Raw genomic sequence first — 14,109 nt, forward strand, 5'->3', positions numbered from 1 at the left:
CATTAAGGTTGGGGTAACAATAAAAGAAAAAGACATACACAAATAGGCAAAAAAGGAAAGGAAGGAACAAGTGGATGGGAAGAGGGAGGGAAAAAGGCAGAGAGGTCAGATGCAATAGAAGTCTGATATCATTTGAGCTATCTCAGCATTTTGTATCCAAATATATCAATTTAAAAAAAATTAACACTTTTTTTCTCTTCTGAAGCATTTTTTGAGAATGAGGAAGTTATGCCAAGTAGATACTGTGTTTAATTTTCATAAAAGCGTGAATACATATGTGCTCCTTCCGTGCACACATTATTTATTTATATAGTCACACAGATATGATGGGGTTGAAGTGCCATGAGTTCTGCAAATGATGAGCAAATCTAACCCAATACGAGGCCATTGCTGAGTGATACTCTTGCTGAGATCAGTATAACCTACTTCTAAATATGCCCACAAAGAAACAAACTTGGAGTAACACGTGGTGCTCTTAAGATTGTAGGTCAATAGACAATTAGGAACAATTAAAACAGTCTTGAGGCTACAGGAAATTCCAGGCCAAATACCCTAATTAATGCTAGCAGTCACTTTTTTATTTTAATTTATTTGTAATCTTTGCTCTAAATGTTTTTCTGAAAATAAAGATCTTATGTGCCATATAAATGACACCAGTTTCCTTTCTGGAGATTTCAGTTGGAAATGTAGGGCATTTAATAATAGATGGATGGTTTTCTACAAAGTTTTCTGCTATGCACTTCGAGTTCAGCTCTTTTACACTGAGGAGTACCTTCTCATCCTGATGCACAGAGATCTCTTTGCATAGGCTCCAGTCATTGAGAAGAGATGATACCTCTCAATCTTTAATTGCTGAAAAGTCAATCATTTAAATGCATTATCATCGGCATGCCTGATTTCTGCTGTATACCGGCAGCACTGAGACAATCTTCTCCTTTTGTTCCTGGACTGATCCTCCTTGTTAAAGAATTCAATCTGACAAATGTATTTCCTGGCTTAGCATTCCAAATTGAAATGAAATAATATTTGAAAGTACTCTTATGTTAAGAAGGACATCTTGCACTGAGGCTAGATACTGAGTTACTCTGCTAATTTTTGCATATACATTTTAAAAAATTCCATTAGAATTGTGTGCATAAGAATCAACTTGTGGTCTAACTGACAAGCAGAGGAAACACAAGCCAAGCCAATGACTCCGGCTCACGTACAGTTTAATTTTTGGAGGGCTTTCAACTTGCACTCACATTTCCATTGAAGAATTAATGATCATAAATTATTTTTTAGCTTATTCTGGACTATGTCTCCTTTTCTGTGTTTTTTTTTTCAGACTGCTACGAGAACAGTGGATCAGAGCCAAATATGAAAGAAAAGAATTCATTTACACTGAGAAGCAAGAGCCTTATTCTGCAGGTAGTGAAAGAAATTCTCAGCAGATGATTTTTGCTGTGTACAAAAGCATCCATTTGCTTTCCATGGTCTCCTTTTCTATAACATTGAAAAATTACAGCTCCCTAGACAGGAGGGGAAAGTGCAACTCCTCGGGAAAAGACTCCTCTTGGGGTTGGGTCGAGACTTCAGAGTCAGATTCAAAGCCCAATGAAATCAATGGAGGGGTCATTTCATTGACTTCAGTGGGCTTTGGGCCATGCATGTGACCAACAAATAAAGTACAAATAGGATACTTTCTGGTTGCTGGGTGTGTTAATAGGAATTAAAATATAGGTCACTACTTGGTAAGGATATGATCAGGAAGGGTTTTCCTTTGGGAATGATGAAATGGGGTTATTAACTCATTTGGTTTTGTTGTGATGTCTTTGTAGATAAGTATTTGGGGGCAATATTTTTAAATTTTTTTTCATGCAAGGTGACACTGTGTGTGTGTGTGTGTGTGTGTGTGTGTGTGTGTGTGTGTGTACCCGCAGGTACCTGCTCTTGTGGTTAGGGTCAAAAATTCAGTTAACGTTTAAGTGCCATTAAATGCAAGTTGACTGTTATTTTTAACAAAAGAAATTGGGGGTTTATTCTTTAGAATTATCACAATGATAGCTAAGCTATCTGATTTGATTCAGAAGTCGTGGGGATCCACCCCACCTCCCCATTAACTTCAGGCCAGGAGGTTATTACTTATGTATATAGGGACTGATCCTTCTCCCATTGCAGTCAATGGTAAAACACCCATTGTCTTCAATGGAGCAGGGTCAAGCCCATGACATAACAAGTGTATCATTGAAAAGGCTTCCCATGCAGCCATTGAAGTCCCTCTTCCAAATAGTTCCAATCAGTGCATGCAATACAATATAGCGAGGAACTGTGGAGTTTGTAGATAGATTGACTTGTAGAGCAGATGGATCTTCAGAAGAATTTGTTGGGGATCTTTTTAAGTGGAAGTATGGGATTTGGCAAACGTTACTTTTGAGGCTGTTGTGGGTGACGTGAAAGGAGACATAAAATTGGCTGGTTTCCTGTTCTTTTCTTTTCACCAGATGAAGGTGGCATTGAATTTATTCTGCATTTATACTGTACTGTTTTTTTGGTTTTTTTACACCAGCTATGTGCATGAATGGGCCGGAATAATTTTATTAACAAGGACCATGTTAGTGACGAAAAAGTTAAAATATTAATTTCATGCTGCTTGTGGAGCCTAATAATAAGCAGGTAGCACCTGCGGTTTGCTGCTAACAGAGCCACAATTAAAATCTGACCTCATGTATACCCATCTTATATTCAAAGAATTTCTGCTATGCCATTTTATGATTATATGTCACTATATGTAACATACATATTGGAGCGAGAGAGAGAGTGTGCATATGTGTGTGTATAAAAGAGGTGTATTTGAGATTTTCAAAGCTGCCTAGCAGATTTATATACAGTCCGTTAATTTTAATGGATGGATGGGGGTGTGTGTGTGTGAGTGTATGTGTGTGTATAAACATATATAAATCCCCTAGACAGCTTTGAAAAATATAAACTAAGATATGTACAATACACACCCACAGAGTAACACTTTACTGTCCACGGAATATTAATCTTTAGTGTTAAGGCACTTTAATTACATGCCTAACTTCAAACACATGAGTAATTCCACTAACTTCCATAAAAAGACTGGTGTTTAAAGTTAAGCATAAGAAAAAAAACATAAGAATGGCCATACTGGGTCAGACCAAAGGTCCATCGAGCCCAGTATCCTGTCTACCGACAGTGGCCAATATCAGGTGCCCCAGAGGGAGTGAACCTAACAGGTAATGATCTAGTGATCTCTCTCCTGCCATCCATCTCCACCCTCTGACAAACAGAGGCTAGGGACACCATTCCTTATCCATCCTGGCTAATAGCCATTATGGACTTAACCTCCATTAATGTATCCAGTTCTCTTTTAAACACTGTTATAGTCCTAGCCTTCACAACCTCCTCAGGCAAGAAGTTCCACTGGTTGACTGTGCGCTGAGTGAAGAAGAACTTCCTTTTATTTGTTTTAAACCTGCTGCCCATTAATTTAATTTGGTGGCCCCTAGTTCTTATATTATGGGAACAAGTAAATAACTTTTCCTTGTTCACTTTCTCCACACCACTCATGATTTTATATACCTCTATCATATCTCCCCTAAGTCTCCTCTTTTCCAGGCTGTCCAAAGCATGTGCTTAAATTCTATGCTTTGGATTGGGGCCTAAGTGTTTTGAGAGTTCTAAATAGATATTGTAGCAAGGACTCAAACAGGAGTTAATTTTAGCTGCATATTTTACAGGCGTTGTCTGATAACTTCATTAGTCAGGAAAAGCTATGCATTGTTCAAGCACATATTGATGCACTCTGGGTTTTTTTGCTTTTTTAAAAAGTCTTCATGAAAAATTAAATAGAGAACAAAATTGAACAATGAGACATTTTTAAATTAACATCACAACCATTTCTGTCAGTCTCTGGACAAAGGAATGCAACTACATGCAAATGTATTGCTTTATGCTTTTATCTTGTCTGGGGGGGGAGGGGGAGAGAATTTGTCACAGTTAAGACCTGACACAGGGCCCGTGTATATTAGCCACAAATGTAATCTAGAAATATTAGCCAAGGTCTGCAGCTATGGCCAATGAATGCACAATACAAATCAGCCATGGGGTTGCAAAAAAGCTTGTTAGACACATTACTGCCCCTCAGTCCTGTGCCTGCTGCATTCCAGTTTGGTCATGTGGCACAAGTTAGAGCAGCCTAAGAGCTGCTCTAATTTACACTGCCTCCAAAGGGTTCCAAGATCAACTGCCATTTGTCAAGCCCGAGGAAAATCCTGACAAGAGATGGTTGAAACTTGGAATCTTCAGTTCACTGGAAATTTCAAAATTTATTCTTGATCCAAATCAGAATGAAAGCAAATATTTTCAAAATTTCTCATGAGTTAGAATTTCCAAAAGATTTGAGTTTTGGAAAATATTCATTTTGGAATTCCAAAATTTAATTTTAATTTGTTCATTGTTACATTTATAATTTTTACATTATTTCATAACATGGCAGTACGAGTAGTGTATAATATGTGCTACTGCTGCTGACTTGTCATAATATGATGTAATACTTGAAATAGTCTTTTTATTTATTAATTTTCAATCATTAAAGGCAGTTGCTGGTTAGTACACATTGAAATATTTTATCTTGTTTTTCTAGATCAAAGTTTCTACTGTCCCTATTCCTATGAAACAGTTTGACGCTTTGTGTCAACGACTCAACAGAAGCCACAAATTATACCCTGCTACTACTGATGTGTTTATGAAATAATGTAAAAGTAATTTGAAACTGACAAAAATCTATACAATAAAATTATGAAGCAAAATTTTGGAGTTCTGAAATGAAATTTCATTTTAGTATCCATGAAAATTTGTCCAGAGGAAAAAATCTTTTTGTTTGAGAATGTTTCTTCCCATGGGACTGTTCTTTGAAATCAGCGCAGTTTCTGAAATGATTTGTTTTTGAAGAAAATGGCATTTTTCATCCAAAAAAAAATGTTTCAGTGCAACACTTCCAACCAGCCCTAGTCCTGACCACACTGCATGCTCCTGCCATTCCCCTCCCACCAAATGCCAGGGTGACGTGGCTTACGAACCACAACACCAGTTTGATCAATTCCCCATGTGCTGGAATGAGCAGTATGTGGCCGGTGGCCCCATGCTTATGGTTTCTTTGCACTGCAGGAACACATCAGGGGATCTGGGCTGCTGGTGTTCGTTAATGACCTCATATACAAAAGGTGTCTTATATCACAACCATGCATAACACATCTCACTGGAGTGTGCATTTTCCCTCTTTTGTCTTCCATGTGAAGTTATATTTTCCTCCTTAACACTATGTTTGACTATTTTTCTCACCATTCTGAATTCCCTGGAGAGGCGCTAGATTGCCAGTTTCCAAGTACAAAACATTTTGCTACTAATAGAGACATCAAGATTCATTTCCTGGTGTTTGCTGGAAGATTTAATTCCATCTTCCAATCCCAGGGGCAATTTTGTGCTCTAATATCTTTGCAATAATTGCATAAAAAATAGGAGAATGCTCTTCTTTCAGTAGCTCCAAGCAAGGTCCTTTTCCAGCCAGTCTAATAACGAGAAATATTTTTTGAAGCCCTCATCAGAAATTCAGCTTACTCTGTTTCTGAACAGCCTTTGGGGAGAGATTGTCTAGAGTCTGTAAATGCCAAACAAAAACTACTGCAGCCTGACTGACAGTCACAGCTTAAAGGAGTCTCGGGACTGGAATGTCAGATGTTGCAAGTCAGGACTGAGGTGCACAGGGAAGCAGGAACAGAGTCTGCCAGGAGGATGTGAGTAAACCCTACAGCTGCCAGAGAGCAAGAAGAGGAAGGACTCGGGGCTGTGCAGGGAATATAAGGTTCCATCGCTGCTCCCACAGAGGTTATGTAAGGCCCTGAGCCAGCTGTCATTGGGTCCCTTTGCTAGATTAGTCTGCCTGGGGGGATAGGAGTGGTGAGGTAGGGATGAGAATTCACTCTTACAGCCAGAGTAAGATGGGACTTGCACTGCTGCTCTGATTTCATACCCCAAGTGCATCAGAGCACATCCCCACCCATCTTACCCCCCTGAAGGGTCTGCAGGTTTCAGAAATCAACATCCAGTGTACCTAGTTTAATGTTTGTTAAAATAAATCCTTCTTTCTGCAGATGCAAGGCCTCGTGGTGTTCCCAGCTACATCCATATCTTTCCAGCTCCCATTCTCCCCCGCCACAAACGCACCACACTCTGATGGTTTCATTGCTTCAGAAGGACCATCATTAATGGGTATATGAGCCCCATAGATTTAGAGTGAGGAGTCAGTTCAAGTTCAGATGGCGCAGGAAGATTAGCAAAACAGCAATTAAATGCTTCAGTGATCTGCTATGGATACTTAACTGAGTTATACCTTTGATCTGCGGGAGCTGTTTAATTTCAAATGTAGTATTAGAGCTAAATAATTTGTTCACCCTCGCCAAATTTTGAGGCAAAGAACTATTTGCAGCTCAGTAATTTAGATTAATGCTGAAAGTTTGCATTCCTCCGGCAATTGAAACATTCATTGCATGATGACATATAATGATACTAGTTTTAAAGTGTCTCATATCGTTGTGTGTGGTTCAGCCTGGCTTAGTTCCTTTTGATAAATGAGCTGATTAAATTACTGTCAGTCTACAGCTCGTTATTCCCTTTAACTCAGTTTAATGGAGCATGAGCTCTGAATTTGTTTGGAACTCAGATGGAGATAATCCCAAACAAAGTATAGGAAGATCTGGAACCAGAAGTCATCAGATAGGATTTCACTTTTCGTTCAATCATTTTGAAAAATTTAGTTTTCTCTTGGAATATCATAGTTAGCTGTCAGCATTTAGGGGAACATTTTCAAAAGAGCCTTAATCCCACTGAAAGCCAAGTCACTTAGGTGCTTTTGAAAGTGTTACCCTTAATCAGCTGCATGTATATTTGTGACCAAGGAGAAGTATGGTGAGAGAAGGGAGGGAGGGGGTGTCAGTTTCAGGGTTAAAAGTATTACAATAGTTTGAAGTGATGAAGGTTGCAGCACTTGGTGCATGTTGGGCAAAGAGCAGGAGATGGTGTGGATGTATGGCTTGGAGTTGGTGATGAATACAAATGTGAAAAGTTAACTGATCTGAAAATGACCAGCATTCCAACTGTCCCTTGTATTGTCCCTGGGTTCCCAGATAAATCGCTGCCTGTGCTGCTTGTATGTTACTGTGCATGCTGAACCCTAAGACAGGTAAAGGGGATACTCTGGAGGATGCATATGTAGCTCGTCTTTGTACTTACTTTAACATAAGAAAACAAGAAGGGAGAGCTGGTGATTCCTCTCTTCAGTGGGTAGTAAGTCATTTGATCCTTGCCAGGAGAAATGACTTGACTTCACTGTTAAAGCACTGATGCTTTAAAGCATCCATTCAAAGGCTTGATATAGTGAGTGCTCTCTCTGAGAGGGCTAATCTGTGTCTTGGGAAGCTAACAGAACTGCCTCTGATGTGTGTATGCCGAGGAAGGCAGTAACATCTCTCTTTCTCAGCTCTGCCTGTTAACCAGCATCAGGGTTGGGGAGTCCAGCACATTAATGTGATCCCTGCCTGTAATGTACACTGTAAGTTCACCTGTACAGACAAATGCAACCAACCCTATCCACATCAGTAATTTTATTTAACAATTTTTATTCTATACCAGTAAGATCAAACAAAATGAATCTATTGTCTAACTAAACACTTTCCCCAGCCAACTAGAATGAAATTACTGACGGCAACTAAACCAGATTTAAATGTTCCCTCCAGCTTTCACTCTTGCTTCCCTTGTCCTTATCCTATTGCCCTTCTCTGGTGGGAGCAGCCATCCTTCGCTTCCCTCCCCGCCTCCTCCTGTTTCATCATCATCATGCATCTTCTATAGGCTGAGATTTTTCAAAGATGCCTAAAGGTCAGGTGCCTAATTCCCTTTTGCTGTGGAGATCACAACCGATGCAGTAGAGATGTTCTGTTTGGGGGTATGTAGAAGCTATAGTCACTAGCTTTCATCTATTTTGGCAAGATTTAAGATCATCTTAATCTTGGTGGCTGACACGGCAGTGCTGCCTTGTAGGACAAGAGGCAATGTTGTCAGGAGTCAAGGCTTGTTGACGCTACAGCTGCTTATTATGTGTGGGATTTATTTTGCCTTGCGATCGCTCTGCAGGAGATGGCATTATAGATGCTCCAGAATGTTGTAGCCTGGAACATGATAAACTGAGCGGGGCAGATAAACGGATGAAGCATCTATGGGACAGAATATATATAACGTATCGCTAGGAAAAAAAAAACGAGCCCTCTTTGCATTCCAGTGTGTAAAATGGAAGGCTGATTTCAGAAGGCTCCAGATATCCAGGCCCTTGAAACTTACTCCTGATTATCTTCTGGCCTTCACTAAACCATTCATGTCAGGGCTGTTGTTGTGTTGCTACTAAGATAATGCCCTAAGGCTGAGGTCCTGCTGAGGTGTGAGATGTTGTGAAGCTTCACAGGTTGTGCTGAGTGTAAGAAGCATTGCATAGTTCTGTCAATGCCTGTGCTTAAATCCTATCGATCTTGTTGTGAGTTACACATATTACAAAAACCATGCCTGGATAGTACAGTTGTAGCCGTGTTCCTGTTGTGAGCTGTCCTGTTACGAACCATTGCTGTAGACCACTGGAGCACTGTCACTGAAGTGTATTCATAGCACCACTGGGTGATAACTATGGGCAGTCAGGACAAAATTGTGCATTAGCTGCACTGGGGGTTGAAGAAAGCTGTAGTGGCTGAGTGGAAATGGTGTGGGGTGGGGAGGGGTTGGTGCAGTACCCTCTCCGCTTCTCCCTACATCCTTTTGTAAACTTGACCAAGGGAGTGGATGTGCCAAAGGGAAGGAGGGAGCGGGGCAGAACCCATAGCACTCTGTCTCCTCCCCAGCTGGCTGCTGCTGGGGTAACCCGAAGCAGTCCTGGGGCATCCCCAGCCCCACCTATGCTAGGCCTAAACTCAGCACAGCTTAGGAAAGAACTCCCAAGTATTTTGTCGGCCAAAGTGATGCTGGTGTTGAATATAGATGAGAGATCTTCCGCCATCTGCTGGTGTAAATGTGGTTGGGCAAAATTAATGAATACAAATACCTTGCATCATATTTGTATGTGGCAGGTAACAGGTAGCAAGGACACGACACTTCTGGTGTTTGTGTGTGTGGGTAAAACAATCTCTGTGGAGAGTGGGAAAGGAAGGATTTCCCAGGGGTCACAGCTCTAGCCTGGGATGTAGGAGATCTACATCCAGTTCCCTGCTCCATCACGGACTTCCTGTATGACTTGGGACAGTCCCTTAGTCTCTCCGTGCCTTAGTTCCCCCTCTGTAACATGGTGATGATAACACTGCCCTGCCTCACAATTAAGTATATTAAAGCCTGAGAGCTGCTATTGAAGACTGGGATATCATAGAGTGAGTGCCAACAAGGAGAGGGGGACATTTTAAATGTTACATACCCTATTACCATCCAAAGGCATATGTGTAGTAATTGGATCACATACTGCTCTCTGTTAAACTGGTGTAAATGCCGAGTAGCTTCCCTGACTTGCACTGGTGTAAGAGAGAGAAGGATCTGGCTCATTGTTCTTAAAGGGTCAGAGTTCTGGGTATAGGAAGGAGAAATCCCATTGGTGAGCTACAGACACGGGAGAAATATGGACTGCTCAACAGTTTACCTGGTGTAGAGCTTTGTTATTGAATAAAATCATCAACACAATTCAAGAAAGTGACTTGTGTGTTTCAAATCAGAGGGTGCAAGTGCTTTTAAATACAACACAAACTGACAGTAAAACAGCTTCGTCTAATGAAAAGTTCAGCCTTCTGCAATTTTGCTATGGAATTTAATGTAGTGCTACTTTCTTGTTTGTTTGTTTTTAATCCTATAAATCACATTGTTGTTAATTCCCATACCCCCTTTACCAGGTTACAGAAGAACAATCAATGATAAGAGAGGATTTAGTGGCAGGAAAGGTGAATAATTGCGCTGCTACCAAACGTGTGCTGGCGTGAAATCGCTCTAACAGAATAAGAAACCTGTGGTCTTCCCTTAATCACTCCCTTCATTGTTACTAAGGATCCATAATGAGACATTTTGATTTCAAAGAGCTTCAATCCAGACGCTGAATTGTCACAATCATTTGCCAGGGGAGGGGGTGTAATGATCAGTGTCCATCTTTATGTAGAAGTCACCTTTCATTACTAATAAGCCACCTTGAATCATGGCAGGCCAGATCCTCAGCTGGTGTAAATCCAGATAGCGCCCTTAAAATCTATGGGGCTGCTTGGATTTATGGCAGCAGAGGATCTGAAGTGGGATCTTTAAGGTGGAAGCCAGAGCAGGTGGATGTGCATGTGACTATACACATATAGGATGCTATATCATATTATATAATGTGGAGGAGGTGTTTATAGCATGGGCCAATTTTTACTCTATTCAAGCCTATTGAAGGCAATGAGTGGGTGGAACTGAAGGCAGTGTTTAGCTGCGTATATGTATGCACTTCCATAACACTTTTCCCAAATGCTATGTAGAATAATAGCGTATAAGTTAGTCCATATGTTGGCTATATGAATATAATATTAATGTAGAATTTTGGAAATATTACAACACCCCAAAATACCAGCAAAATCTGTTACTCTGTACTGGAAATATTATCTGTTTTCTGCCCAAAAGATTTTCATGTGACTTGGGAAATGTAGCTGGAATTCTTTCCCATCTGCACTTGAATTTGAAGGAGCCTTTGTTGGAAAGGAAATAGAGAAAATGCCTGAGACATAAATACACTCCTCTTGGCTATGAGAAAGAGGCTCTTATTAGCTCTGTCTGACCTGCTGAGACACGGTGCAGTTTATTTTGGGCCTGATCAGACAAAGTGGTGAGGAGCACAGCAGCTAAACCCCAATTATTTTAACGGCCAGACCTCATCCTCTATCTTGGACCTGACTGCCATTAACTAGTGAAAGAGCGAGGTGTCTGAGCAACACATTGTCTCTAACCCACTGCAGCCTTGTATGTTTGTTATATTACACACAGCCTCAAAACTGAAGCTCCTCTCTCCTCCTAGCTTCTCAAGCTGTGTGTGAAGGCTGAGCTGAAGCAAAAGAACAAACAAGCGCTAGTGATAATCTAAGGAGGGCAAATCTTACTATTCATTAGACACAGCCCATAACACAGAATGGGCTATGTTAACCAACCAGTGCAAAGAAAATAAAGCACAATCTGGGAGGCACAAAGTCATTTGTCTAATTGTGAATGCCCAGGGTTCTTAAGCAAATGTGAATGCAAAGGGAGCTTTCAATGATATCCGAACCAGCACCATCCGTCTTGGCAATACAAAGGTTTGTGCAGTACAGTGTGAAAAACATGCCTAATGCCCCACTCTTACAATTGTCTGTAAAGCCCAGCAGTGGAAACGTTAGAGTAAGAAACATGGTAATTGATGAAGGAGGTAGATAAAGAGATGAGAGTTGTTGGTAAGAGCCAGTGTCAGTGTGTGGAATTAGATGTTGGCTGTGGGTGGCAGAGAAGAGCTGATTGTGAGCTATGATTTTAAAAAAGGATGAGGAAGCGGAGAGGACAGAGGTGAAAAGACTGTTAGAGCTCCTACTGCAGGTAGGTAGGACTGGAAAAGGACAAGGAGGACTGAGATGAGGCTAGAAGTAGAGTGCGATGTTCATTTTTGGATGACATTTTTTCACTGAAAAATTCCAGTTGTTCAAAACTGAACCTGTTCACAGGAAAGGGCCAGTTTTGACAAATTTCTCATTTCAAAAAATGTTTCAAAATTGTCAAAACATCCCATTTCAACACTTTCAAAATGAAAAAATTCTCTTTTAGGGGTTGAAATGACTTCATTTTGAAACTTAGGTTTTAATTTATAGTATTAAAAAAAAAGACAAAGGAGAAAAATGTAAAAGGTCAAAATGAAAACAAGACATTTTGAAATGATTGAAGCACACTGCTTTGCTGCGGCAAATAGAGTTGTTTCACAAGCAATTGTTTGTTTCACTGGAGGTTACCAGTGGAGTTCCTCAGGGATTGGTTTTGGGACCAATCTTATTTAATCTTTTTATTACTGACCTTGGCTCAAAAAGTGGGAGTGTGCTAATAAAGTTTGCAGATGATACAAAGCTGGGAGCTATTGCCAATTCAGAGAAGGATCGGGATATTATACAGGAGGATCTGGATGACCTTGTAAACTGGAGTAATAGTAATAGGATGAAATTTAATAGTGAGAGGGGAAGGTTATGCATTTAGGGATTAATAACAAGAATTTTAATTATAAGTTGGGGACGCATCAATTAGAAGTAACGGAAGAGGAGAAGGACCTTGGAGTATTGGTTGATCATAGGATGACTATAAGCTGCCAATGTGATATGGCTGTGAAAAAAGCTAATGCGGTTTTGGGATGCATCAGGAGAGGCATTTCCAGTAGGAATAAGGAGGTTTTAGTACCGTTATACAAAGCACTGGTGAGACCTCACCTAGAATACTGTGTGCAGTTCTGGTCTCCCATGTTTAAAGAGGATGAATTCAAACTGGAGCAGGTTCAGAGAAGGGCTACTAGGATGATCCGAGGAATGGAAAACTTGTCTTATGAAAGGAGACTTAAGGAGCTTGGCTTGTTTAGCCTAACTAAAAGAAGGTTGAGGGGAGATATGATTGCTCTCTATAAATATATCAGAGGGATAAATACAGGAGAGGGAGAGGAATTATTTAAGCTCAGCACCAATGTGGACACAAGAACAAATGGGTATAAACTGGCCACCAGGAAGTTTAGACTTGAAATCAGACGAAGGTTTCTAACCATCAGAGGAGTGAAGTTTTGGAATAGCCTTCCAAGGGAAGCAGTGGGGGCAAAAGATCTATCTGATTTTAAGATTCTACTCGATAAGTTTATGGAGGAGATGGTATGATGGGATAATGTGATTTTGGTAAGTAATTGATCTTTAAATATTCAGGGTAAATAGGACTAATCCCCTGAGATGGGATATTAGATGGATGGGATCTGAGTTACCCAGGAAAGAATTTTCTGTAGTATCTGGCTGGTGAATCTTGCCCATATGCTCAGGGTTTAGCTGATCGCCATATTTGGAGTCGGGAAGGAATTTTCCTCCAGGGCAGATTGGAGAGGCCCTGGAGGTTTTTCGCCTTCCTCTGTAGCATGGGGCACGGGTCACTTGATGGAGGATTCTCTGCTCCTTGAAGTCTTTAAACCACGATTTGAGGACTTCAATAGCTCAGACATAGGTGAGATTTTTCGAAGGAGAGGGTGGGTGAGATTCTGTTGCCTGCGCTGTGCAGGAGGTCGGACTAGATGATCAGAATGGTCCCTTCTCACCTTAGTATCTATGAAACCATCAGGTAGCAGAGTTTCTAGTTGGAATTGATGTCCAGAGGGGTAGGGGGGTGGCTGCAGAATAGGCTACCTAAGTCAGTGATGTTCTTGGGTGGAAGAGCTCTGCTCAGGACTGAAAGCTGCAAGCTGAGATGAAGGGTGTGTTGTTATACAGTCAGCAAGCTTTTAGATTGCAAACCACAGGAGAAAAGTAGTGAGAGAGAGGAAAATCCATACCCCAGCTAGGGAGATATTGAATAGAAAAGAGAGAACACCGAGGTTAGAGGGAAAGAATTTTCTCCAGTGTCTTTCGTTCTCTCTCACTCTGCTTCCCTACAATGTAGTGTATGTATACTTGGCTGCAGTTCCCTTGGCAGGAGGGAGGAGGGTCAAAGCAAAAGGGAAAATGATGCTTGGGAAAAGGTCTTTGTGAAAGAGCCTGCTGCAAAGTCTCAATTTTGGACCCTCGAACAGTGTCAAGTGTAGAAACCATTTGTTCATTCTCATTTCTGCAGTAGATGCTGGAAGTAGCAAATTGTTCCATGCACTGTACTAGCACCGTACACTGGCTGGGATGAAGGTGCAGCAATACAGCTGAGATTTATGTCCGAAAGCATGCAAGCTTCGTGCACAAGATCTTGAACAATTGCTTGTGAAACAACTCTATTTGCCGCAGCAAAGCAGTGTGCTGTTCACAGGGCAGAGCGTTTAGCAGTTAG

General features: G+C 40.9%; 1 protein-coding gene across 5 annotated transcripts in view; it reads left to right on the top strand.

The window, feature by feature from the left end:
• The window catches only part of ADAP1 (ArfGAP with dual PH domains 1), a 107,535-nt gene that overhangs the window by 36,146 nt on the left and 57,280 nt on the right, over positions 1–14,109 (top strand). For all 5 annotated transcript variants that reach the window (XM_043493308.1, XM_038420137.2, XM_038420139.2 and 2 more), the window contains one exon: positions 1,328–1,410. In XM_043493308.1, the coding sequence (XP_043349243.1) occupies positions 1,328–1,410 (83 nt within the window). The remainder of the gene's footprint in view (positions 1–1,327; positions 1,411–14,109) is intronic.

Source organism: Dermochelys coriacea, chromosome 10 (genome assembly GCF_009764565.3).
Source record: "Dermochelys coriacea isolate rDerCor1 chromosome 10, rDerCor1.pri.v4, whole genome shotgun sequence".
NCBI classification, from domain to species: domain Eukaryota; kingdom Metazoa; phylum Chordata; order Testudines; family Dermochelyidae; genus Dermochelys; species Dermochelys coriacea.